The sequence below is a fragment of the Pavona decussata genome, unplaced genomic scaffold (genome assembly GCF_977016875.1).
Source record: "Pavona decussata unplaced genomic scaffold, jaPavDecu1.1 SCAFFOLD_11, whole genome shotgun sequence".
NCBI classification, from domain to species: Eukaryota; Metazoa; Cnidaria; class Anthozoa; order Scleractinia; family Agariciidae; genus Pavona; species Pavona decussata.
In genome coordinates this window covers 2,896,992-2,924,550 of record NW_028145434.1, presented here as the reverse complement: position 1 = coordinate 2,924,550, position 27,559 = coordinate 2,896,992, and the positions used below count along the sequence as shown (strand labels likewise).

The window sequence follows — 27,559 nt, the reverse complement described above, 5'->3', positions numbered from 1 at the left end:
AAAATACAATCCAAACTTCATATTTGTTTCAAATTAATTTTCATTACGGACAGAGGATTTTTATTAGAGTGTGACACCTATCGCAACTGAAAGTGAGTTTTTTAGTGAGTTGCACGCAATGCGGTTACGTTTATTTTAAAAAAAAGCTTAAAACAGACCTTGCTTCTAAAAATTTGAATGCAAATGTTAATTAGTGACCTTGAAAACTAATTAAAGTGCAATAAACTTAGATAATGCTGGGTCATTTTGTATTTACTGGCACATTTGTGTTGAGCATCTTTTATGGATACGCAAAGAGGAATGTGACCGGTAGTGGCTTTATCAGAATCTTTTAAGCATAGCTGTAAAGTGAGAAAGGCTTAAACTTAGAATTTTCTTCATGATTGTCATATAGTTAGGGCTACACTTTACGACTATGTTGGAATTTTGTTTCTTGAAAAGTGGTCATCAAAGATCATTGGGCTTTAAGTTGAGCTATAGGCGAATCTTTGCTGACGTCATTGTTAACATTTTTCCTCATTAGCATACGACTTAACTCATAGAAGTTGTGGCCGTATATATGAGTTAAATGCAAAAGTTGAAAGAGCTGATTAAGTTGAGCAATTTGTGCAATTTTCAGCTCTTTGCAAGCAATATTGAAGGAAATATCAGCCATCAAAAACTACGAAATTGCTGGGTGGCAAAAAAGTTAATGAGCCATACATTCTCTGTAAAACTACGAGTTTTTAGAAGACAATTTCTCCGAAACCATTCGATGTATTGGGTTCAAGTTTTCAGAGCAAACTAAAACTGTTATGCTCTTTCAATATTCAGAGTTTCTATTTTATTAGCGCCATCAGATAGTGATAAGCATATGTTAATGAGCAAAAAGTGTAAACAAAGATTCGCCTATTTCAGGTTTGTCGTTATATGCCGATAAGAGCCACAACCTTAGATTACTTTTTTTTTTAACAATTTTTATTTGCATACATGACATGAGATTTACAAAACTGAGCACTATTAACATTACTTACAATACACAGGGTAGTAACCACAATGACTATATCTACATTGTTAACAATACTTACAATACTTACAAAACTAAAAGTGCTTACAATGTTCACACTAGTTACAGGAATAACGCTATGTCTTTTAGTGAACACTTTTTCTTATTTTTACTAACAAAACATTACTTTACATCAAATACAATTTTTACAAATTTTAAAGTGATTCCGTACAAAATGATCAAGCTAGAAAGCAACTGCTAAAGATTCTTACTAAATTAAAAGAAAAAAAAAAAAAAATATATATATATATATATATATTTATTTATATAAAGCAACTTTTAAGGAAGAAGAACTGCCCATCTAAGTCTAAAATTTGACAAACACTTATTAGCGACAGCAATCTGTTGTAGAGTCTGAATTTTATCGGAATGTCGTAAAAGGAAGCTCTGGAAACCTTAGCTTACTGACGTGTGCAACAGAAATATTCCTGTGGACCAAAAGTTTTGCAAAAGAAAGTTTAAGAGCTGGGCTAACAAAAAATGACTCTTGATTTGACTGAGTAATTTCGTAGCATTGTAAGTGAAGTAACGAAAAGTGATCAAAATTAAGCTAAAAATCAGCCTCAGGGAACCCCCACAAGTCTGTTATCTAGGACGCAGCCCAAACAAGGTCAATGAAGCTGAAACATTGGTATATTGCACAAGTCCTCACAGGCAGTATGTGTGCCAATTTTGAGCAAAATCAGCCGATTCTCATTTCCAAGCCTGCCCCACTCTCTCAGGCAGAAGGTCTTAAGAGGTAACGACAAAAGTTTAAAGACATTTCTTAGAAAAACAATTCTTACAATCCTGAAATAGTGCTCTTTATAATTTTCTCATTCATATTGGCTTCAGGCCCAAGGTTGTTAATGAATTCGTTTCAAGCATAAAATGTTCAAATCAGATACAGTCTTTAGTTAGCTGTTGTTTGTGTAAGGTTGCGTTATTTTATGGAGCATCATTCATTTTTAGTCACCTGCAATTTTAACCAAAGTTATTTAAAGGTGGTTTTGAGCAGGTCATTCCATCAACTCTACAACTGCAAGGTACGTCGCGATATGGTAGTAGTATATTTTCTTCTTAGTAATCAGCTTAGATACTTACCTTTCAATGAATATGAAAGGTTTGTTAATATTTTAAAATGGAATCTGAAAAACAATGGTGTCACAACCGAGCTTCTTTAATTGAGTTTTTCTACTTTCGGTGGCGCGAACCTGTTTATTGGTGTGTTGGTAACTTTTTTGAGTCGATGTTTTTCGTTAGAAAGATTTAACCAATTTCTTTGTTAAAAAGCATTCTAAACGAAAACTATGGGAAATGTTACGGCAATGCTTTTTGTTTTTTTTTTTGTAAGTGTACCAAATGTTTGAGGTACCAGGTTATTTTTAAAGCATTCATTTTACAAGCAATTGCCCATAACCAGCAAGTTTCAGGAAATCGTGACCACACACCTCACTACACAAAATACTGATTACATTTACTCAGAGATGCGATGCTATTTTTGGGGGCTAGGTGACGTATAACTATCGGAAGACCGATACTATCAAAGCTTCCAGAATTCTACTAAAAGCTCTCTTGAAATAAACTTAGTGATCGGGAACCTACGGCAAACACAGTCAGCGTTTAACAAGAAGGTCACATTTGTGCTGCATACGACGTAGCATTTAATATCTTAAATCCATCTGACTTATCGCATATTTGTGTCTTTACTTTTGAAAACAACTTTACTATAACAAAATATTACATCCATGGAAATGCCTTACCAGTTTTCAGCACAGTAAGTTTCTATTATTTTCGAGTAACTGCGGTACTGATCCGCTTTTCAACTGCAATGCAAACCCTTGTGCTTGATAATATATTCAAGATCTCTGGCTTTGTTGTCACAGTCCTCACGGACTTACAGACTACGAATCTCGATTTATGAAAATCTTAAAATGAAAATATTTTGTTAAATTTTCTTTAAGAAGCGATAAAATAAGCTGGGACTGGTGCTAGTTATAAAATCGTAACTTTTAAGTGGATGCAACGTTAATTTCTTTCTTCGAAATTATCCTTTCAGGTTACCTCAACTAAATTCAATTAACAAAAAAAAAAAAGAAAATTCGTGAAATCTTGTTAACCACCTGGGCCGGGTTGCTCGAAAGTCGATTAACGCTAATCCACGATTAAAAGTTAACCTAGGTTTTCATCTCGCTCATTTAAAGTGGTTTTTGAAAGCAAATTATTAGCTCATGCTAAAGAAAAGTCTCATTAAAAACTGAGGGACAAAAATCTTTCGCAGAACCTTTAATGATTAGTCATTAAAATTAGAATCAATGTTCACGTTAAACCCGGATTAGTTTAATCGAGCTTTGAACAACTGGGCCCTGTTTATTCTGCGAAGAAGAAGGTTATATTTAAAGGCTTTTACCAAAGATATTATAATAGCTAGGCCGTTGCCAAAAAAATCTTTTCTTTATTAATTGTGGAAAGTTTACAAGAATAGGGAAAAAAGTCTACTAATCGATTCCGTTTCGACATTTTGATAGTAGCAGTGTTTACAGATTAGTTAAGAACTAAGGAATTTGTAATTCCTAGAGTTAATACCACAGGTTTTGGGGAACACTCAGTAAGTTTTTTGGGACCACTACTCTGGTCCAATTTAGATGCTAAAGTGAGGGAACAGCAATCTGTAGATGCTTTTAAGAAGTTGATTAATAATGGTAATCTAGCTGCGCTAGCTTCTTTCTACCAATGACTGCGAAAATTGCGTACTGTGCAATTCTTAGAATTTTTTTTGTGATTGAGTATGTTTACATGATGATATAAGTTTTATGCATATTTTTATTTTTATATTCTTAGATACGTGTCCTTACTTAGTGGGAAACCGCTTTACTATATTGACACAGAAATAAAGTTATTATTATTATTATTATTATTATTATTATTATTTATTATTATTATTATTATTATGAACTGCAGAATTATGAAACGTTTTTCTTTTTTTCCCATACCGATATTTTTAATCACCTTTCTGTATTTGTTGTTTATTTTTCTACTAATAAAGTATTATTATATTAAATTATTATTATTATTATTATTATTATTATTCATCTAAAGGTTGCTCTTGTCACGTTTCTTCGCACGTGTTGTTTTTTATTTCCCGATATGTTTCGAATTTGGTTTTGAGTGTTCTACAATATAGCTTTACGTTGCTGTCAGTGTCAGAGAAAATTTCTTAGTTTTGAGTTTCGTTACGGTAGGAAAACCTTTTCACGATCGAACCGAATAAATACAATGGGAACTGGATCGATTTGTCTGATCGCGTTCATTGGTTTCCGATAACGAAGATGTCGCCTATTGATTAATATATTAACCAGAGGCCCATTAGCTGTTGAAACACAGACTTGTTTGTTTCAATGAGGTGTTAGTTTCTAAAGAAACAAGATGCCTGCTATACTGGCATTACGCGTGATGCTGGAGCTGATTCATTTAAACCAACTGTATGCTTCGCCGATTGATAAAACTATCCTTGCTAATTGAATAGTTTGAGTCACGACGATCGCGTTACGTTGTTTCCCTTGTGTTACGCGACTCAGACTATCAGCGGAAATTTGTGGAATTCCATTACGATAACGTAAGCTTCTCAATGACCTCTTTTCAGTCTCGCGTCGTAGTCTAAGACTGTCAAACAAAGCACGATTCCCTCGCCAGGAACTCACCAATTTCCACCGTTTTAAATGTTGGGTGCTTCTTAGAAGTTATTCTTTCGATTTACCGCTTCAAAATGGTGAAATTTCCGTTTGAAAACGGCACACTTGAGTCCAGAAAATGTTAACAATATGGCGCGACAATTTAATCCGTCCTTAATAAATATATCAAATGATGCGTTGACGTCACACAGGTAGGGGTGAGTGGGCCCCATCCCTCGCGATATAAGCCACAAGAATGGATTTTGATTGGCCTGCTGTTGTTGAAGACAATCAGAACAATACACCCCGAGTAGGAGAGGGGAGAGTTTAATGAATAAATTAATGTACACATTTGTAGCTACGACGAAGAAAAAAAAAAAAAACAAGATGCCTGCTATACTGGCATTACGCGTGATGCTGGGGCTGATTCATTTATTCCAACTGTATGCTTCGCCGATTGATAAAACTATCCTTGCTAATGGAATAGTTTGAGTCACGACGATCGCGTTACGTTGTTTCCCATGTGTTACGCTACTCAGGGTTTCAAGGGAAATTGCGGGAATTCCATTGCGATAACGTAAGCTTCTCAATGACCTCTTTTCAGTCTCGCGTCGTAGTCTAAGACTGTCAAACAAAGCACGATTCCTTCGCCAGGAATTTACCAATTTCCACCGTTTTAAATGTTGGGTGCTTCTTAGAAGTTATTCTTTCGATTTGCCGCTTCAAAATGGTGAAATTTCCGTTTGAAAACGGCACACTTGAGTCCAGAACATGTTAACAATATGGCGCCAAATTTAATCTGTTTTTAATAAATAGATCAAATGATGCGTTGACGTCACACAGGTAGGGGTGAGTGGGTCCCCTCCCTCGCGATATAAGCGACAAGAATGGATTTTGATTGGCCTGCTTCTGTTGAAGACAATCAGAACAATACACCCCGAGTAGGAGAGGGGTGAGTTTAATGAATAAATTAATGTACCGATTTGTAGCTACGAGGAAGAAAAAAAAAAAGAAATCGACCCGTTTTTAGACACGGTATGCCCCCTCAGGGCATCCCGCGTAAAAAGAAATCGACCCGTTTTTAGACACGGTATGCCCCCTCAGGGCATCCCGCGTAATTATGGTGCTGCCTCGGTGGGCGAATGTTGGTTTATCAACAGGGTAAGTAAGTAAGTAAAACCTTTATTTTGACACGATGAGTATTTAGGCTATGCAGCTTGAAGGGTCGTGTAAATAATATAAAAGATACATAAACAATAACTGTAATAAAATTGTAAAGTAAAATAAGACTTATGTCTTTTTTTAATGTATAAACATAACATTGAAATTTACTATTTACAATAAACAAGTATTCAATAATTGATGGTAATTTGACCACCGTGAAAAGATTTGGGTGCTGACTTATCGAGTAGTAGCATGGCCCTTCTTCAGAACGAATCGGTTTGGTTGGTACAAAAGAAAACGTATATTTTTCATACAGCTGGTTACAGTAGGGACGTGCAGTGTATACCAATATATGGGGAAATTCAGAAGACAAAAGTGCTTCCTAAAATTTGAAACCTACGAACGGGAAATATTGGAATTTTAAATTAGATAAGTTATCTTTTTCTATCGATTTCTACCTTAATAACTTTTGTGAGGCGCATTCAGTGAAACGCGCCGTATAGGATTGTAAATATCATGATATTGCCAACATTCATAGTCATTTCATCATCATCATCGGCTAAATTAATTCTGTCTTGATAGAAAATAGCGCGGAAACAATGTGAATACAACCAACCACCAAGCTTTGACCGTATTTATCTAGGCGCCGGCCCGCACACCTTTCTGTTGCCTTGAGGGTAGGAAAAACGAGACACTTATACATTTAGTCACTGGCTATGTTCATGTTATCGGGTCGTTTTTTGTTCCAACCCAGCGCTTCTATGAACAGCAACGGCACTTAAAACGCCAGAGAACAACCGGTACCTCGTGCCGGAACAATACCGGTGAAAGACTTTGTTAATGCCATACCAATCCTGCAGCCTTTTCATGTTACCCTCGGACCGATCCCGCAACAAAGTGTTCCGCACTTTAAAGACGCGGATCAGCGTAGCCTGCGCACCGGCGCAGAAAGTCTTACCGAAGCCAGTGTCTCAGGTGTAAGCAAAAGGCCGTCAATCCGGCATGGTTTTTGTGCCGAAACAAAAGCTATCTGAAATGAAATCGGTGAAATCGACTTCGTACGTCTTTATTTTGGTGACAAAAGAGCCTTGTTGAAAAGCTCGAATACATCGAGATCGTTATTCAAATTAGCAGGGATTTCGTGCACAGTGTGGGAGGAATCTTGGGAATCAATATAATTCTTTGAAGGTCTCTATGTTATTAATCGATTCCTACAATCATTGAAATAAAAGGCAATGGCAATAAAGCCAAACGTTTTGTTTTAATTATGAAAATTACGGGTAGAATCATATTTACAATGTTTCGGTGTCCTCGTGACACCATCATCAGGTCAAAATATAATGTTCAACAGATAACAAGAATACTAATGTTCAAGTTCAAGTTCAAGTCCCTAAAGGCTAGGTGAAGAGTTTTGCTTTTATCGAGTCACTTTGAATATTTAGACACGGTTTGTGCTCACGAATAAGGAACATTTCATAGTGAAGTTAATCAACATAGCTGGCATCATACCAGCCACGTTCAAATTTGTAAACAACTGATTGTTCCTTGATCAGCGCGGGCTTGATTTCGTTATGTTTGAGATCTTCTCAAAAAAGTTCTGTTTTGTTTTATGTTTGAGATCTTCTTCTACATAGCTGGTGTGATGCCAGCTATTTTGATTACACGCGCCGGCATTTTTACCAACGAATCGATGAGCATAAAAGATCTGGATCAATATTCAATCACTGCCAAAGTCAACATCCATCAAGAACAATAACATCTAATATGTTTCACATTCTTAAGAAATGCTCCAGCAAATTTGATTGTCTTCTCTATGAAATGTTCCTTATTCGTGAGCACAACCGTGTCTAAATATTCAAAGTGACTCGATAAAAGCAAAACTCTTCACCTAGCCTCAAGGGACTTGAACTTGAACTTGAACATTAATATTCTTGTTATCTGTTGAACATTATATTTTGACCTGATGATGGTGTCATGAGGACACCGAAACGTTGTAAATATGATTCTACCCGTAATTTTCATAATCAAATTGTTTTGTTTTAATATATGTTTTTTGTTATCAGATGGAATTTATCAGATGAATACAAAATCGCGCCCATTGAAACACGTCGCCCGAGAAAAGTGGGTTACCATGGTGCTTTGCGAGCATTACAAAGCGTGCCGCTGCTGGCGGTTTCTTTTTAACTCGTGAATACGCGCATGCGCAAAGAACGAGTTATAGCGACGGCTGACTGATGACTTTGTTGGTTGGTTGGTTGGTTGGTCGGTTCTGTCGTTAACTTTCGGGCGTGCGAAATGAATGAGTTTTTAATTCAATTAGTGGAAAAAACACGCGAACATTTTTCGTTCACGGCGCATCAGGATATTCTTATTCAGTATGTAGAGAATAATTTGACGATCATTTAGTGCAAGAATGGAGATTTTTCGTTAAATATGAGCAAAGTTACAAGGTTTTCAGTTTTTCAGAAAGTCCGGGGTCGTAAACTCAATTAGTGAAAAAAACAACGTAAAAATTTTTCCACGATTTAACGTAAGAATGGAGATTTTTCGTTGAATCTGAGCAACGTTATAGGTGTTTCGTTTTTTTCCACAAAGTGCCGTGTCTTTTAAGAATTAAAAATAATTTAATTTAGAAATAATTTAATTAGAAATAATTTAATTTAAAAGTAATTGTTGGCATGGACTTTGAATAAACAAGACGCTTTTTAGAGCTTTTACCTTTAGCACTAGTGGGATTTATTGTAGGCCTCACCGATTTTTTAACCTATTCTCCCTTCTCGATTGTACTAACTGAATCGTTTTAGTCAGAACGAATGCGTGATATTGCGTTGCGCAACTTGAAATTTTTGCCGCCAAAAAAAAAATTTCCGGCCAGAAATGTCTTCAGCTGAAAAGTTCACTGCTAATCATAACTTTTTGCACGCATGAAAACTCGACATCTTTCATCATATTTTCCCTCTCGTACAAAAGTATTACAACAAGTAGATTAGTTTGCTAAAAAAAAACTAGTTTTGCTGTCAGTTTTCACGCGGAAGCGTATCGTGCCATGTCACGCATCAGTGACGTCGTAAACAAAATTATGCAAATTTCTGGTGAAATGAACACTTTAAGATCTTGTCAGCTTTCATAGAGGTTTCAAAGGGAAAAAATGTTTCATTTTCGCAATTTACAACTGGTAATTTATGGGAAAGCAAAAGGACGTGGTCGATAAATAATTCTTACTTAGCAAGAGCTTGTCATGTTTCACTATTTATACTTGAGGATTGCGTGGACTGAACTCCAAAGGAAAAATTTCACGCATTTATGTCGGGCATGAAATGTAATGCGATACTTTGTTGAACAGATTTCCCTTTGTGAGATCGGCTTAAAAAACACAAATCTACCTGGAAGTTAAAAAAAGTATGCCCTACAGTAATTTTGTAATTTTAATTCCCCCAAAAACTTTACTTGCCCATCGGGCAAGTGATGGTCAGAATCCACTAGCCCGATCGCAAAATCCAGTAGCCCCGGACTATCGGACACGAATTTGCAAGACGTAGCTGCACATGGCGTGGTTCTATGAACTTTGAATAAAAAAAAAAACACATGATTTTTTTAATCGGCGCATCAGAATAATATTGTTCAATCTGTAGAGACTAATTTGACAATCATTTTTTTAGTACAAGAATGGTTATTTTTCGTTACATAATTGGGCAAAGATATAATTTCTTTTAGCTTTCAAGGAAGTTTCCGTAGCCGTCTAAATTTAAATTACTGATGTGTCATCTGCATTGACGAGTTGGCTCACAGGAGCCTTTGATTTCTCCCAGCATTAATCCCCAAGAGTGTTCGTTTATTTGTTTGCACAAGAAGAAGCAACCTCGTTGCCAGGGTCTCTATTCTTTCCGAAGAAGAGAGACCCTAGGAACGAGGGTGAAGAAGAAGGAGTTACGTAAGGAAACGGTAGCAGCGCCCTTTGAAAGCAACGTATTAAAGTTCTAACATCGAATGTGGTTGATTTAGGATCATTTCATTCAAAATTTTTGCTTGGAATCGCAGTATATTGCCGTAAAAACACGCTTCGTTGATTGAAAATTACATTGCTTGTGTTTCTGCCGTGCCGCTCGATATGCAATTTGCTTTCAATTCACTGGAAACTGTGATTATCTGTTTTTCTCCTTTTTTATCACAATTATAGCATACGTGCGTAATGCACATTCTTATCGGGAACTGTCGTTTGCCATCGAATAACCTAAAAATTAGCACTTCCTTGATAGCGCAGGGCAATTATTTATTTATTTTAGTTTAGTCACACAACTTCCGTTGATAAACTTCGTCTTGCGCTCTTTTGTTGTGCGTTATTTTTCTATTATGTTTCAATGAAAAGATGCGTTCCACGAATTGTCACTTTAACAATACCATAAACAAAAGACTGCTGTGATTGACGTCCAAAATGAAGCTCATTTGCATTTTACGAGCGACGTGTTTCGATGGGCGCGATTTCGTATGCGGGCGGAGTGAGTGAGTGCGGCGGGCGGAGTTGTGTGCGCGCGGCGGGGGTGAGTGAGTTCAGAACATTTATATTTGCATACAGAAATCAGGCAGAGTTCTTTGAAAAGCTCACTGAGATAACATTTCCTCAAACTTCGTACGTGCAAGTTGACCTTGCCTTGTGGTGATCTCTATTACTTAAACAGCTGTTTCTGTGTTTGTTTCTCCGCAGATCGAAAGTTGTTATGTCCAATAAACGAATCCTTTGTGTTGGTCTTATTGCTCTCGACATTGTTAGCACTTGCGAACGATATCCTATCGAAGACGAAGACATCCGAGCTTTATCCCAAATATGGCAGACCGGAGGAAACGCGTGCACAAACGCCACGGTCCTGACCCAGTTAGGGATAAACTGCGAGTTCCTTGGATCCTTGTCACGAGGAGTGGAAGCTGAATTTGTCTGCAAACATCTTCGTGACCGAGGGATACGTTTTGACAATAGTGTTCGCCATTCAGACTGTGGCACCCCAACCTCATTTGTGACCCTGAGTCAGGCGACTGGCAGCCGAACTGTTGTCCATTCGCGAAACAACCTTCCAGAGCTTACGGTGTCCGCCTTCGAAAATATCAACCTGGCAAGGTACGATTGGATTCATTTTGAAGGTAGAAGAAACGAGGGCGAAATTGTCAAAATGATCGCCATTGTGGACAAATTTAATTCCACGCTCTCGCCTCAAGACAAGATTGTGGTTTCCGTGGAGTTAGAGAAACCCAGGAAAAGTCTTCTACCTTTGCTAGATAAAGCCGACGTCGTTTTCACGAGTAAAGATTTTGCTCGGTTCTGTGGTTTTTCATCAGCCTCAGAAGCTGTCGAGGCCTTCCGTGGTAAAACTAAACTCAGTGCTACCATAATTTGCGCTTGGGGTGAGGAGGGTGCGGATGGCGTTGGACCCGATGGTGAATTAAAACACAGCAATGCCTTCTCCCCTGATAAAGTGATTGACACCCTCGGAGCTGGTGATACATTCGTTGCTGGTGTCATATACAGTCTTATAAGCGACTCGTCAGTAGAGGAAGCGTTGAACTTCGCCTGTAAATTGGCAGGGTTCAAGTGTGGTATGCGTGGAAAAGATGGCCTCGTGGAAGCTCTCTATGATAACCTGGATGGGAACTATGTATCACATAGCTGAGAAAAAGAAACATATAATACTTAGAAAGCGAAATAAATAGATTTCATAAAAATAGTTCACTTGATGTATGTCGCCTTAGTTTTGGTTTACCGTGTAGGGGGTAGGCAAAAAATTAAAATTTACGGTTAATGGCGATTGGTGTGTGGAATAATTTGTTAGGAAAAAATGTTTGCTCGAATTTTGTCCCCTTTATCAAAAATCAAACAGCTGCGCGAGTGTAGACAATATAATTAATTGTCTTTGGGGTCTAGCTGGACGATTTCTATCCCGTGGACAAGGGCGTACCTAAGTGCAAGGTCAGCGGTCTACCGGTGAAATGTATGTCACAATCTTTGTGACCAAATGGAGACCAAATGTATAAAACGGCCTAGAGTGTTACGGTGTTTCCTGTCGATGTCCCATATTTCTTAAACATCCAGTGTGGCCGCTCAAAGGTATGAATTATATAGCACTCTTAGCTATTTGCTCCATGTTTTCAAAGTAAGATTGAATGAAAGAAGCCCTGGTTTCATTTTATTTCATATTTACTAGTGTTGCGACCGGTTCACAACGTAAACTGACCCGTGTACGGCTTTTGAACTCCCCTAAAATCTTTTGACACTGCCCCTACAAGATAGAAAACCAAGGAAAATAGTCTTATAAGCATAGGTCATGTACAGGCAGTGCCCTGTAGCAAGAATTAATAAGCCATTATTGTTTGAAACGTTTTCATGTTGTGTTTATCTGAGTTTTAGCATCGGAATGCCGTGACAGAAAAGCTCAAATTTCACTAAAGTACTACTTGTAATTGGCGGCCTCAAAAATTTCCTTCTCTGTTGCCCATAGCTTTGAAAGCGGATTTTATAAGAAAAAATGATGCTCTTCCACGTGGTGTAAATCTCTATACTCAACGCCATGTACCAGTTGATGATTTTAGCCTCGCAAATTTGTCAATTTGGCATCCCGAGAAATCGCTTAAAAAATTGTAAATATTTAAAAATCTCCTAAATATTTTATTTTCACTTCAGATGAGTAACATGCCATTCATGATGTCTATAATTATGTACTTTATCAGACTGGATGTTTTTCGTTTGGAACAAAACTGGTTGATTTTTAAAATAAGGTCTTCGCAACATGTGATGTCAAACACTCAAAACCCATTTCAGGAGCGGTGAATTCAAGATCATAGCCTCACATCAAAAATAATTATCGGATGGAAGTAAAACATGTATTTCTTGCAATAGTTTATCGTGGGCTATGTTGTGAATTTTTTTGAGAATTTTGAATTTTTCGCTATTGCACACCTCTGGTTGATATTTACAGACATCCGCTCTTAAATATCCTCCTTGACCGGTGTCCTCGCATTAATGTTTTGTTTTGCTTTAAAAATCTGATGAGTGGACCAAGTCAATTTGATGCTGAAAACTCTATCAAAACAAACCGTATCATTGAACCCATTTGGAAGTTAAGTTGCGTCTAAGAAAGATTTAAATAATCAGACAGTTGTAAAATAATTGTAATTGGCGTATATTTTTTAATTTAGAATTTCACATGTGAGATAACAAAATTGTTATGGCAACGTTTCCTATATCTCAGTGCCAAGAAGGCGTCCAATTTTAAAGATTTTACGGATGAAAGAAGTTACGGTATTAAAAGACGCTGCAAAAAACCTAAATATGCGAAAAAGCACAAATACTTGGGTGAGGGTTTTTGAGAACTGGTGTGATGAAAATGGCCTTGAGAAAAACCCTGAGACGGTTCGTCCAGAGCAGTTGGTTATAGCGGAGCTCTCGTGCGCGCCGCAGGCGCGCGCAGCGGAGCCCCATAGCTAAGAGAATTTGGTAACCCGTGAATGCGAGAAATTTTGGTTTGGTTATGACGTCACTGTCCGTCCGGCGTACGTACGTGCGTACGTCCGTACGTCCTTCCGCCCCTCTATGTAAGCCATTGTGAAATGCCACAGTCAACCTGTGTGGCAACCCGCGTTTTTCTTGTTTTTCGGCGGGAAGTTGCATCGCCAACTGCGTTTTAGAAAAAGAAAAGCAAAACATAATTTTAAAGACGACAAAATACAAAGTCAATTTATGTGACCGACAGCGGGAGAAACAGCAAGACGTCTAGCGGTGGAGGAAACAAATTGACTGGCACGTCATCAGAATCTTGAAGTGAAACCATTTTACTCCGATCCGGCGCTACGAAACGTTGGACTTTTCCTCTAGAAGTGAAACGTTTCGTCCACTTGACGTTGTAAAACAAACGACAAAAATCAACAATGGAATAAAAAGACTGATTATGCTCAGAAGAGGCGAGTATATTCATGTGATTTTGTTGACAAAACTTTGCTGGATTGCTATCGTGCAAGATCCTGTTTTCTTGCAGTGTTGACACGCCGTGTAATTTAAACTTGAGCTTAATATTGCTAACTTCAGAGCAGTCTTTTGAGCTCATTTTTTTTTCGGTCCATGTTTAAAATGTCCCTTGGAGTTATATTTTTTAATCTCCTCCGATCTCCTCCAAATTTTACCTTTCAACAGCGGGAGAAAGAGTAAGACTACGCGCGGCGGGAATTTACATGAAGGGGGCATTGATCATAAACAGCAGGCGCCGTGAGTCTTGAAGGGGCAACCCTAAAAACCGGAACGGTGGAAAGGCAGAAAATCACCCCAAATTCAAGAACACGGAACGGGTAAGGGTTAGGGTTAGGGTTACAGTTTATTTGGGGTGATTTCCGCCGTTCCATGCTTTAGGATTTGTAGTGATTTTCCACCATTCCGCCGTTCCACCGTTCCTGCTTCTAGCGTCGCCGATCGTGAAGTGAATCATTTTACTCCGATCCGGCGCGAAGAGAAGTTGGATTTTTCCTCTTCATTCTTGAAGTGAAACGTTTCGCTCACTTAACGCTGTAAAACGAATGAAAAAATCAGCAATGGAATAAAAGGACTGGCTATTCTCAGAAGAGGCAAGTACATGTATATTCATGTGATTTTGTAGACAAACCTTTGCTCATTTGCGGCTGTTTTGCAATAAATTGATTTCTTGCTGTGTTGACACGCAGTTAATACTGCTAACTTCAGAGTTTTCCTTTTAGCTCATTTTTTTTCGGTTTATGTTCATTATTTCGATCCCTTGGCGTTTTATTTTTTAATCTGGTCCAATTTTGCTTTCCAACAGCGGGAAAAAGAGCAAGGCGAATAGCGGCGAAAAAGGACTGTTCTAGAGGCGGCACATTATAAACAGCGGATCTGATCTTCGAAGAAACGTTAGATTTTTCCTCTTGAAGTGAAACCTTTTTGCCCATTTAACGTTGTAAAACGAACGAAAAAATCAGCAATGGAATAAAAGGACTGGTTATTTCCAAAGAGGCGAGTATATTGAAGCTTAAGTCTTATATGTGATTTTGTTGACAAAACTTTGCTGTCGACTTTTGCAAGTTATTTTTTTTTTGCAGTGTTCACACTGCAACATGTTTAACTTAAGCTACTGCTAACTTCAGAAAAGTCTCTTGAGCTCATTTTTCGGTCCATGTTCGTTATTTTCCCTGGAGTTTTCTTTTCTAATCTCATTCCTTTTTGCTTCATGTAAGAAAATTTGATTCTCAGGTAAAATAGTCAGTGAAACAAACGTCTCGTAACACTTTGTTATCGTTAGCTAGCATAAACTACTGACAAGTTTTTGTCGCATATATTTCTAATTTTTGCATTTATTTCTGACAATGTTCACAGAGAACAAACACAAATACTTTAAAGGATAGGATATGTCTTTTCAAAGAACGTTAAAAGCGAAATTCAATGTAAAATTAGTCATTAGTGTGACCTCATTTTCATCATAACATCAAAAGTACGCAAAATTTGTTCGCTTGTTTGTGCAAATTGTTGAAGATCGTCGTTTAGTTTTTCTCTGTTCTGATTGTTGTGAATTATCACAGTTTTTTTTTTTCATTTATTACTCCAGGATACATGTATATTTTAAGTCTGTTTCACGGTTAGTGTAGCCTTTTTCTCTGAGGTTTATGGTTGATCAACAAAATTTGCCTAAGACTGAGTGACAGTTTGCCTCAATCATCTTTAAAACTAAAAAGAATAATAACAACAAAATAATACTTTGAGCGTGAAGAAAACTATCAAAACTCGATAAATAGCTAATCCCGACCTGAATATTTTCCTGTACAGTGTACATAATATTTTGATATTTTTTTGTACCCCCCACTCACATCCATGTAGCTTTAAGAATGTCAGTTGTGCTGAAATGGGGTTGTGGGTTTCAAGAGGACGCCTTACTTACTACACCTTATTGTACCTTATTGTATAGCCGATAGTATTTTTATTTGCATGAGGCCGAGTAGAATTAAGGTTTAATTTTCAAGCGGCAGGGGTATTTTGCAGAACGCCGAATGTTGAATCTATAGAAGTCCTTTAATGCAATGGCTGCCATAACAACAAATTAAAGCTAACCATCTGTATAATCAGTGTTATCCCTAAACAGAAAAGAAATGTGCTTAGACCTTCATAACTTTGTTCGTTGCTTAAAAGGGGTCTCGCGTCCAAGCGACGTAGAGCGTCCGGTTTAAACTGTGGATACCTAACCCCCACATCAAATTAATTAAAGCTTATATAGAGCCGGCTTATTAAACTATACCAAGAATTTTGAAAGAAAATGAATTGTCGAATTTTTAGCGCTGTTTTCTTGAATCAATTTTTTCACTTGGAGGGGGCACTTCCTAAAACTCAAATGGAATTTGTTTGTTTACCTTCAATTTTGGACAGTAGCTAGTTTAACATATAAGGAACAAAGACGTGTCGCAATTTTTTTCTTTTGAAATATTTTTTCTCCGAGTGATTTTTATACGATCCCTTCACATTTCTTCAATCGTATTTCGAAAATGTTCTGTAACTTTTCACTGCAATTTAATATCACCGAACGCAGACATGTTTTTTTTGCGCTTTGGGTGTACCGGAAACTGAGGAGCAAATTAAATAAGCGAAAAACAAAATTCACTTGACTTGTAGCCTTTAAAAGGTGATTCGGATGCTCACATTTAGAGGTGGTAAAAAATTCGACAATTCATTTAATTTCAAAATTCTTGATATAGTTTGATAGCCAGCTCTATAAGCTTTAATTTGATATAGGGGTTTACATATCTACAGTTTAAACCGGACATGCTACATTGCTTCGACGCGAAAGACCCCTAAAGGTATACGGTAACCTTACTGCTAAACTGCTATAGGTGGCGTAAAATGCGACATTCGGCGTTCAGCATTATGCAAAACAACCCCTTCCAGTTAACAACTAACAATATTCTAAGCACTTTTGTGATACTATTTAGGGTTAAGCGATTTACCAATAATTATTGACTGCAGTGTGTCCACTTCTAGTGCTGCACTTTTTATTTGCCGGCATTGGTATTCACACTCACTATCATCATTCTCACTCAGCATCCCCTCAGTGTCACTGCACCATGTTTCACCCACAACAACAGTGTCGTCTCCACCTTTTTGATCATTATCATCAGATGTGGGTTTGTTATCCTGTAAAAGACGCTGGTCTGGGACTTTCATTGTCGCTAATGTCTGTCCCCTTTGCTTCTTGTAGATGACTGGTTATTAGCACAATCCTTTTCATTTTTCAATTTTTTTCTTGTATGGAAGGGAGGGTTTTTCCAAGAGAGTGCTAAGTTAAAAAAAGAGATTTTAACCCTCCAGATAGTGGTAACTCTTCCCAATTGTTATCCTCATTCTCTGTTTCATCGCTTCTCAATGGTTGCTTGACTTCGCAATCTTTGGAAAAATGGAGATGTTTTGAATGCACTATAGGTATATTTTCACTAGCCCCTCAGAAACCACAAACTATAGCAGAAGAAAAGTCTGCAATTTTTGTCGCTGTGTTCAGCTTTCCTTTATTGAAGGAATTAGGCATAAAGTCATCAACAGTACTGGTCATGCTGTTCCATCTAAAGAAGTAGCCGGAGATTCAAAGACATTTTAATTTGTACCTTAACTTCTCTTTATCCAGGAAAGGGAATGGAATTCTGCCCATTATGGAGCCAGCCAACCATTCTCACATGAAGCACACTGCTGCTCTTTCTTAACCTCGCAGGTGTCTTTGACAAATTCCTTGTATAACTCTAGCCACAAATTTTTGCAAAATAATAATTATAGCCAGGTACATGTTTTTTCTTAACTTTCAGATGCCTTCAAGTAATCATGATTAGCTGGGTCCTGTTGAAAAAAAAAAACCTGCTTCCTCCTCCTCTCTGTTACAAATTCCCTTATGTAATCTGACAACAGGTGCATCGTCAATGTGCAACGCTATGTCATGAGCAACCCTCCATGCATTTCTTTTTATTCTTTATCTTCGTAATTTCATAGTGAGCTAGTCACAGTCGTCTTCTAAATTTCTTGGTCTGATTTGTCATGAAATCTTTGAAAATATTCCATTTTATAGAACCGCCATCGGTAATGGCATCTCAGCCACCTGCAGGATTAGTCCTTTCCAGCCAGCTTCCCCCCAGTCACTGCTTTCGTGTGCTCGATGAATCCTGATGTGGTAATCAGACTTGCAAATTCTGGACAATTCGGCATCTCGTAAACCTGACCTCATCAAACAATAACATTATCCAAAACGTGAACATAGGGAAAAATTTAAAAATCATCAAAGGCCCCCATCTGCTTAAATTATGAAATCTCACTTAGGAGTGTTTTTAAGATTTGCCACTGCCTGGGCACAAAAGCCATGCACAGAGGGTGTAACCTTTACTGGTGGGTTTAGATCTTGTGTTTTAGCTATAGCAAAAAATAAATTGATGTAAGCTTTTTATTTACCATCACAGATGATGACAGATGCGATGCAAACACAGCTTGGCTCATGAATCACTTTGTTAATGGACGTTCTTGTTGAGGCAGTTCATAAACTTGTAAATCATCCATTCTTGTGTGAACGTTTTTGTGCATTTTTCCCATCAAGGGATAGATCCAGTTGTGTATTAAATTGTTTACCTTTTGATAAATGTTGACGTGATGGCAGGAACCAAATTGAACGGGCACTCGCTGAGCATATAAAATTTTTCTTCAGCAGTAAAGATTTTAATTAGTTGGCCAGGCAGGGCTATTGCTCTAGCATGTTGTGTACAACAGAGATTGGCCACTGGATGTCTGGGCCTACAATAGCTGCACGCTTATAAGCTACAGTCAGCACTGTCACTCAATCATTCTTATAACTATTCAATTGATGGAGGCTACAGAAATATGCTGAACAAGGGGCATTCCCTGTATACTTTACAGTGCAAGGAACTCAACTGGGGCCACCCAACATTGATCAGCCAATCATAGGTCACGTTTACAACAAAGGAGTCTGGCTTTGGTAGTTGGTAAACCAATCAAAAACGAGAACATGTCTTTAAATTTCAAAGTGTCGGTTTTATCGGTGGCCCCGGTTGAGTTTGTTGCACTGTCTGTAAGACAAAACCTCACCTTACCTTTTGCTTTAGTTAAATATATATATTTTTTACAAAGCCTCAATATCAGCTGTTTCCCATCTCCCACCAATCATCTAGAGAGGAGATGACTGATATTCAGGCCATGTTTAATGCAACCAGACCCTGGCTTCTTTTGAAGACTGTGATTTAACAGATACAAGGTCAAACTTCTTATCTGCCATCTCTTTTAATTAAAAGAAAAATTTAAAACTTGTTAGTGGGTAATGAACTATGAAATAAATAGTTATTTATTTTTACAGTGCAATCTCAGTTATTTGAACTCTCAATGTTTTTCAGCACCCCCAATTCTTCAAGAACAAATAGTTGTTAAAATTCTCTTGGATTTGCTTTAGTCAGTTTTTTGCCTCCTATTTTTTGAACAAAATTCATTTTCACTAGGAAGTTAAAAAAAAAATTGGTACAGTACTTCCACTGAAGTGATTGTCACATAACATTATTATAAAAATGTTAATATACCAAGTAAATTGTTTTCTTTTACTTACTTTTGATTATCCAATAATAACTGTTAATTTTCATGGGTTTTGTGACATGCAGTAACCAGTGCTACAGTTTTCTACACCTTATCACATAGTCTGGTATAACTTTTTCAGTAACATTTATGGAAAAAAACCGACTCCTAAATGCTTTTTGCGTTACTGTGGAGACGGGGGACAAGGTAAAGCAGTCAACTTTACTTTAGTTGTTTGCCATAACTATATGTATCGAAAATTATCAGTAATCAGTATTTTAACTATCAATGAAGAGAAAATTGTTGTAAACACGTTGAGAGGGGGCATCAAATTATTGCTTGAATACATTTGAAGATAATCAACAGCATACAAATTTTACACGAAAGTTTTTTTGACAATCTTCAAAATAACATGCACGGCCTTAGCCAATGAAAAAACGTCAGCCAGCGTATAATCAGAAACACGTGCTTAATTTATTTACCAATACAAGTCGCTTCCCGTATTCATGTCTCCGTGAACTTGAGAGCTAATTATGGAACGGCGAAAAGATTTGTCAAATTTAGAAAACAAAACTGATTGGATATCGATGTGAGTAGGCCAATACGGACTGTTGTCCAATTTATGGAATCTTTAAATGTGGACTTATGGCTGACTGCGGTTCACAAGTAACCATAAATTCTTTCATAAATTATACTTTATCTCATATGTCAATAATAACCATGAATTAACTTGTATACCATGAACTCCCCCAATCCTTAAAGCACAGTGAATTTGACATGGTTAAAAAATAATGAAATGAATTTCTGACTTATTCGCTTTAGCGCCAACAACTTCCAGACCAAGCTCCAGCTTTGGTAAGTAATGTATGAGATATCTATATACCATTATGTTTACTTGTATATTCTGTTAACTAGGATTCATTAAATCAGTTTTTTAATATTAAAAGATAAAGTTGTACAACTCAAACAAATGTAATCATTTTAACGATCAATCGCCGCAAAGTTAACGTCCAAAAAACGATGTACACTGAACCGGGTAAAAGTAAATAAAGCTTATGGGCACCAGGGTTGGTAAAACGCTTGTATGGTGCTGAAACGGATGACCGAGCCCGCTAACGCAGAACAAAACGGCAAGTATAAGAATGACATTTTCATTAGGGCGTCCAGAATCCTTCAGTACTACTCTAATTTGTTCACCAATGGGTTGGATATGGGTTGGATATGAAAGCCAAAACGAAAATGAGTTCTGGTAGTTTTAGTCGAATGCTTACAAGTCTTAGTCCCCAATGTCAACTGGCTTCAGTTGTTCTAAAGTTTCTGTTCCTCTTCTTAAAAAAGTTACGAAAAAAGTCAGGAAATACTTTAATACCTACCGCCTGGAACATTTTTACGTGCAAGCTTGTTCTGGTTTAATTACGGGAATACGAATATGGTCTATTGATATGAATATTTGATTTGTTCGTTTTAGCATCAACTACTTCCACACCATACACGACTCCAACAGCTACGGCCAACTCTGGTAAGTAATTGGGAGATATCTATATGTGTATTCATCTATAGATAGAAATGTATACAATTGTACTCTATGAGGCGCCGTTACACTACGCAATTTTTTATTGCAACCTGTCTCGTAATTTCGTTGCGCTGTTGTGACACAAGTTGCACGGATCGTTGCCAAATGTAACATGCCCTGAAATGAACCTTCTTCGCAACATTTTTGTTGCAGTCATCGTTGCACGAAGTAGGAGCGACTTCTTCCTTCTCGCAACGATTGCGACAAGAAGAAAATTGATGGCTGTTTGATGGCTACTGGAAATTCAATTCCATTGTAATCCAAATTTTTTTGATTCTCTGGGGGTTTTTATCTTGTGGATTCAAATGTCTGATATGACACCATCTGAAACATTCAATGTCTTTATTCTGCCGATTGATCAATCCTTTTTTATGATGTCGTAATTCAAGTGGTAGTTTTAGATATGATGAACCCTTTGTTGGTTCATATTGTACGATATTAAGGTAATGATTGTTGATTGATGTTATAACCTATCCAGATCCCTCTAATATCCATTGAGCTATCTTATTTAAGAGATTTGTTCTGCAGACAATTGTAATGTTTCAGCAATTTCTGTTTGTTTGATAACTTTTTGAGCCATACTATTGAAATAGGCTGCTCTGGATATAATTTTATCACCGGATATTTTTTCAAATGTCACTTTCAGAGTTCAATAAATTTGATTCCCTTCATCGGCCCCAATATGTTTTTGATGTTCTATCCAAGTGCTGGTCTGGTTTTTTGTAGTTGAACTAATGGGTCTTTTTTATTTATCACATCAATTTCATATGATTCAGTATAACCTTTCAAGGCTTGATTCACTTGCCTTATTTTGGCTCTCGGAGCAGGAATCGGTTGCTTTTTATTTCTTGGAGTCGGGACTGGTTTGTCCTTTAACTCCGTTGGTGGAGCAATAATATTGTTCTTATATTATTTCACTATTTACTTAACATTTCTTGTAGGGGATGGTTTACGTTGTTGGATTAATTTTTTGTTTATATCCATTAATCGATTGTTTGTGTTTATTAATTGCTTGTTTGTATCCATTAATTCGGGATCGACTGCTCATTTTATTCTTCTTGACCTGATGGACTGTGATCTGGATCTTGAGGTCCCTAGGGAGTTCCTAGTAGATCAAAGGGTTGTGTACAAGGCGTTGCGACAGATAAAGCCCAACAAGTCCTCAGGCCCTATCCCGATTCCAAACAAGATCTTAAAGGAGTTTGCAGCGTCCTGTTTTGTGTCCTGTGCTTACAGACATTTATAACTCGTCGCTAAAACAGGGCTACGTTCCATCTCAATTGAAGGAATCACTGGTCCGGCCCCTGCCCAAGGTGTCGCCTCCCAGGTCTGCGGACAGTGATTTAAGACCGATTACTCTCACTGCTCAAATAGCTAAGATCATGGAAGGTTTCACACTTAATTCCTTGTATAGCGAAGTCATTGATAACATCGACTTCTTGCAATTTGCATTTCCGGGAAAATCAACGACACATGCCTTAATTTACATTTTACATTGTATTTTAGAAGCCCTGGACACTGGACACTGCTATGATAGAATCCTATTTACAGACTTAAGCAAAAGGTTCGACCTAGTGGACCATAATGTCCTTTGCTCTGAACTGCGTAATCTTGGTGTACATAATGTGCTCATTATCTGGATCGGTTTGTTTTTGACAAATAGATCGCAGTCGGTTAAAATATGTAGTGCTATCTCGGGTCATGTTGTGCGCAGGGGTGGTATTCCCCAAGGGACTAAATTGGCCCCCTTACTGTTTGCAGTACTTGTTAATAACCTAGCCAGGCAATGGAAGATCAGGGCTAAATACGTAGACGACCTCTCGGTGGTGGAGATTATACCTAGATGTTCCACCAGTTTTCTGCCGTTCATTGCAAGAGATATTTGCACATATGCTACTGAGCATGGCATTCGCCTCAACCCCGTGAAGTGCAAGGAGATGTTTATTGATTTTTTACACTATAAGCCGCACCATCCTCCTCCTTTGCAACTTTCTGGGTCCGAAATCGAGCGCGTCCACACGTATAAGTTGCTTGGTGTGTATGTTACTGATAATTTATGCTGGAACACGCACTGCGAGTACATTGTTCAGAGAGCGCGCAAACGCCTGTACGCTCTGCGCTGTTTGAAGAAGTCAGGTGTGATGGAAAGGGAGTTAGTTCTGTACTTCAGTCTGATCCGTTCAGTGTTAGAATATGTCTCCCCAGTTTGGGCAAATTTGCCGGAATATCTTAGCCTCCTAATTGAGGGTGTGCAGAAAAAAGCCTTAGAGATAATCTTTCCTGGGCTTCCCTACAGGGACGCACTGGTGCGCTGTGGTCTTCATACTCTCTCGGATTGGCGCGCCGCAGCATGCACTAAGTTTATCAAGAGAGTTCGGGACACTGGCGTCCTACCACAGCGCACAACTGTGTCCCATGGATACAATCTACGTTCAGCCACCATCAGAGAGGATCCCGCCATGGCCTCTACTAATCGTCTCGACAAATTTATTACATATAGATATTCTTAGTAAAATGTTTAAATGTTTAATGTTTCATGTTAATGTATATATATGATTAGTGCCCTGACCACTCTTGTAATTTAGCTGTTAAGCTACAAAAAGAGTAATTAAACTGATTATTATATATTATTATAATCCATTAAACTACTTTGTGAGTAATTCAGCATTTCCATTTCGTTCGAAAATGATTTGTAATAATTCAGATTTCGATAATTTGTTTCTTGATTTATTCACATATACTGGATTAGATTTTTTTTCTGACACTTTCTCCATATTATATATAAGAGGCATTTCTTTAAGCCTTTTTGGGTCAGATTTTTTTCTGATATTTTCTGACACTTTCTCCATATTATATATAAGCGACATTTCTTTAAGCCTTTTTGGGTTTGACCTTGGGAATTTTTCAGATTTTTGGAAAATATTATTCGGACTTGGTAATTTGTTAAAGAGGTGGATTTATTTTAGGGTATGGGTAAAGATTATTAGCACAATTTTATTTTACAGATAGTTTCCAAAATTTGGAAAAAATTATTTGCGCAATTTTTATTCAAGGTAAACAAAATTTTATGGCAAAATTATTTGCGCAATTTTTATTGATTAATGAAATCCTGCTAACAACTCGTTTGAAAAATGTTTAAGATTAATGAAATTTCATGTAAAAAACATTCCTCAAATGTTTAAGATTAATGGAATTGTATGGCAAAATTATTTGCGCAATTTTCTTTTGCGCTAAAACCCTCAAATACATAACTACTCGCATTGCAGCCCTTGACTCCACCATACGACTCAATGGTGGCTATCATGTCGCTTCAGACTCGTACCCAGTCGCTATTTACGTGTTTTGTGGGGTGAAAAGATTGGAGACTAGGATGGATCAAGGCTTGCGGGTTGTCATGGGAAGAGGCGAAGGATTTCGATCCAATATGGCGTTCGTCCGAAGAGTGCATGATTTCTTTTTTGTTGGCTTGTAATGTCGTGTTCCCGTTATGGCTCCCAATAGAGATCGATGTTCACGTCTATTCTTTGACAACCTTCAGAACCACTTGGTCAGGAGCTTGGAATTTCGGTTGAAGATAATATCATAATTGGTGGCGGTTTTATTCGTCCCTTAAATCCCTACTTGGACAAGAAGGGTGGCATTAAGTGCAATCAACGAATAGTAAACAATTTGAATTTACATAACATTTGGCGAATACAAAATCCCGGCGTACAAAGTTTTACCTGGAGTCAAAAATCGCCTTTTGTTTATTCTAGGTTTTATTATTGGTTGACGTCGGTGCACCTCTTTGATCATATCAACAATGTAAATATTTGTCCCGCAATTACAACCGACCATGCCACGGTAGTTACTGAGTTCAATATGATAGAACAACAATTAAAAGGTGCAGGCTTTTGGAAAGTAAACGTTTCTCTTCTAATGAACGACGATTATGTGATCAAAATGACCTTGGAATGGATAAAATCTAAAATTAGAGAATTTTCTGTAGATTTTTCTAAAAAGGTTGCAAGCAAAAAAACAAACAGAACAAAACAAAAAACAGAAAGAAAAAGAAAGAAGAATCTGACTTACTCGAGAATTATGGTCTTAAGTCTTAAGGTTGTTCATGAACTGAATCCGCCCAATGACACATTTTATGACTTAGAGAAATTTAAATCAGAAGTAGAACTTCTAGAAGAGAGGAAGACTCAAGGAATAATTGTGAGAACCAGGGCAAAGTGGTATGAACAAGGAGAGAAAAGTAACAAATACTTTCTAAGCTTAGAGAAAAGAAATCATATTCGCAAACATGTTAGAAAACTGAATCTGTGAGGTTATTACGTACGACCCATATAAAATATTGGAAAGTGGAAAAAAATTTAATTTGCAGCTGTGGCAGTAAGGTGCTGATTACGTATGACTCTTTTAAATTGCTTCAGAGAGGGTTGATATCTTATTCTAGGAGTGAGATCATTCCACAGTTTAGGCCCTAGGTAACGAAGTGAGTGCTTTCTCTATGTCACCGCAAAGAATCAAGGTTGATCAAATTCTAGTTTCCTTAAGTAATACGAGTTACTGTGTAATTGGAAAAGATTACAAAGTCTCTGTTGCAGTAATTCATGCTTAATATCTTATACATGAAGATGGCAATGTCCTGTAATCGCCTGTTGCATAACGATGGTATGCCTGCTTTTGCCAGTAGTTTCTCGTAGCTAGAATGTTTGTCCTTAAAACTGCCCTGAGTCCTCTTTTTTGTATACGTTCAAGCTTTTTCCTATCGCTTGACTTGCAGAAGTGCCAGGTGAGGTGGCAATAAGTAAGGTATGGTAAGATAGCAGCTTTATATAGCTGCAGCCTGGCTTCTGTTGGTATCAGGTTTTTCAGTCTTACAAGGGCCCCAATCATTTGGCTTGCTTTTTTACACACGTTGTTAGTATGATGGTTAAAGTTTATTTTACTGTCTACCGTCACTCCTAAAAGTTTCGGCTTCTCTGTCGACTCGATTTCGCTGCCTTGAATACTCATGGTCGGATTTGTTATCTCTCTTTTGTTCTGCACTGTCATGGTTCTATATTTACTATAGTTACCCTTTAGCTTGTTGTCTTCATACCAATCAGATGCTTTCTCTTCATTCTTGCTAAGTGATGTCTTAATCCTACTCCACTTCCCCACCGTACCCCACCCATCACCACACACATTTGGCGTCGTGTATTCCAGAAAGAAAAGGTTAGTCCGTTAAGGGTTTCTGCTTCTCATTCTTACTATTTTTGCCAATAACACCAGTTATTTCCTCCAGGTAGGTCATTGCATTGACACAATCCGTCTACGTGCTGTCCAGACCTGCTAATGACTTTTTCTGAGAGGCGGCACACACCTGAAGTGTAAAACTTTATTGATCAATTATTTAGTTTTAGAATGCAAGAGTAACTACTCCTTACAGTAAAAAAAAAAAATCCTGCTGCCTACATTAGCCTTGATTTCACACACTCTAAGGCCCTAAAAAGGTGGGATTTGTTACCTGAAAATATGAACACTTTAGAATAAGACGGGGTTTTGAATCCATTCACACCTTCTGAAGGATATTGAAGGGTGTTGATCTCATGAGTGGATTGAAGCTTGTTTATACACAATAGGTCTGATACAGCTGTATAAGGCGGGACGAAGTGACCGTTCTCACAACATTTGGGATTTCAATTTTGTCTCCATTTGACAGCTTTATCGTTTCCGTTCCTTGAGCCACTAGTCATGTAACAATAAAAAGGACTGGATATGAAGTCAAGGAAATGGTGAACCGTAGCGGGATCCAGCCTCGATCTGGTAATGGTTGGTGGCTGTGTGAACTGTCCAGGCCAGGCCTCAAACGCATGTTTCTCGCCTCCTCAATCCTGGGTTCCGTTTCTCGAAAGTCCCGGTAACTCACCGGGCCCGATAAGTATATTTTGAAATGTTTTTTCGCCGACTAAACTGCGATTACAGACATGGTACTTGGCCAATGTTTTCATAGAATTATAAGATTTTAAAATTTAGTATTCAAAGCTTACAAAAATTGACTTCTGTTAAGAAACATTTATCACCAAAGACACTTATCGGGCCGATAAGTTACCGGGACTTTCGAGAAACGGGCCCCTGAACTTGGTCAGTCGCGGCACGAGCTGTAGTAGTTCTGTCTTAGTGTAGTCGTCGGCGAAGAGGAAGAAATTACAACATAATTATTAAGCACGGACAACTATAGCAAGTTGACTATTAACTTGGCTTGTCTTTCCTGTAATTTTACTTTAACAACGTTGTAAATTGTAATGTTCACTCTCTAGAATGTTCCAATTACACGGTCCTGAATGGAAGCGATCGTGCGCAAGACTACAAGGGAGTTTTGAAATGTGACGGATCCTTAGCTAAAAAGTGGTATCGTTTCCAAGAAGGAGCGGGCAACAAGATGCCTGATACTTGTGTACCTAAACAACATTGTGGTACGTATGCGCCCGGTTATCTGACTGGTGGACATCCTACAGTGGATGAAGGAGTTGTGTCTCGCAAAGTGTGTTTCCATTCGTATTATGGCTGCTGTGAAA

The 27,559-nt window shown here is 37.8% G+C and overlaps 2 protein-coding genes across 6 annotated transcripts in view; both read left to right on the top strand.

Moving 5' to 3' along the window:
• The window catches only part of LOC146488208 (uncharacterized), a 71,285-nt gene that overhangs the window by 34,102 nt on the left and 9,624 nt on the right, over positions 1–27,559 (top strand). The window lies entirely within an intron of this gene.
• LOC146488209 (ketohexokinase-like) lies at positions 1,689–11,629 on the top strand. The gene is made up of 2 exons (XM_085122086.1): positions 1,689–1,784; positions 10,562–11,629. Exons 1-2 carry the CDS (start codon positions 1,705–1,707, stop codon positions 11,517–11,519), a joined length of 1,038 nt encoding a protein of 345 aa, XP_084978212.1. The 5' UTR covers positions 1,689–1,704; the 3' UTR covers positions 11,520–11,629.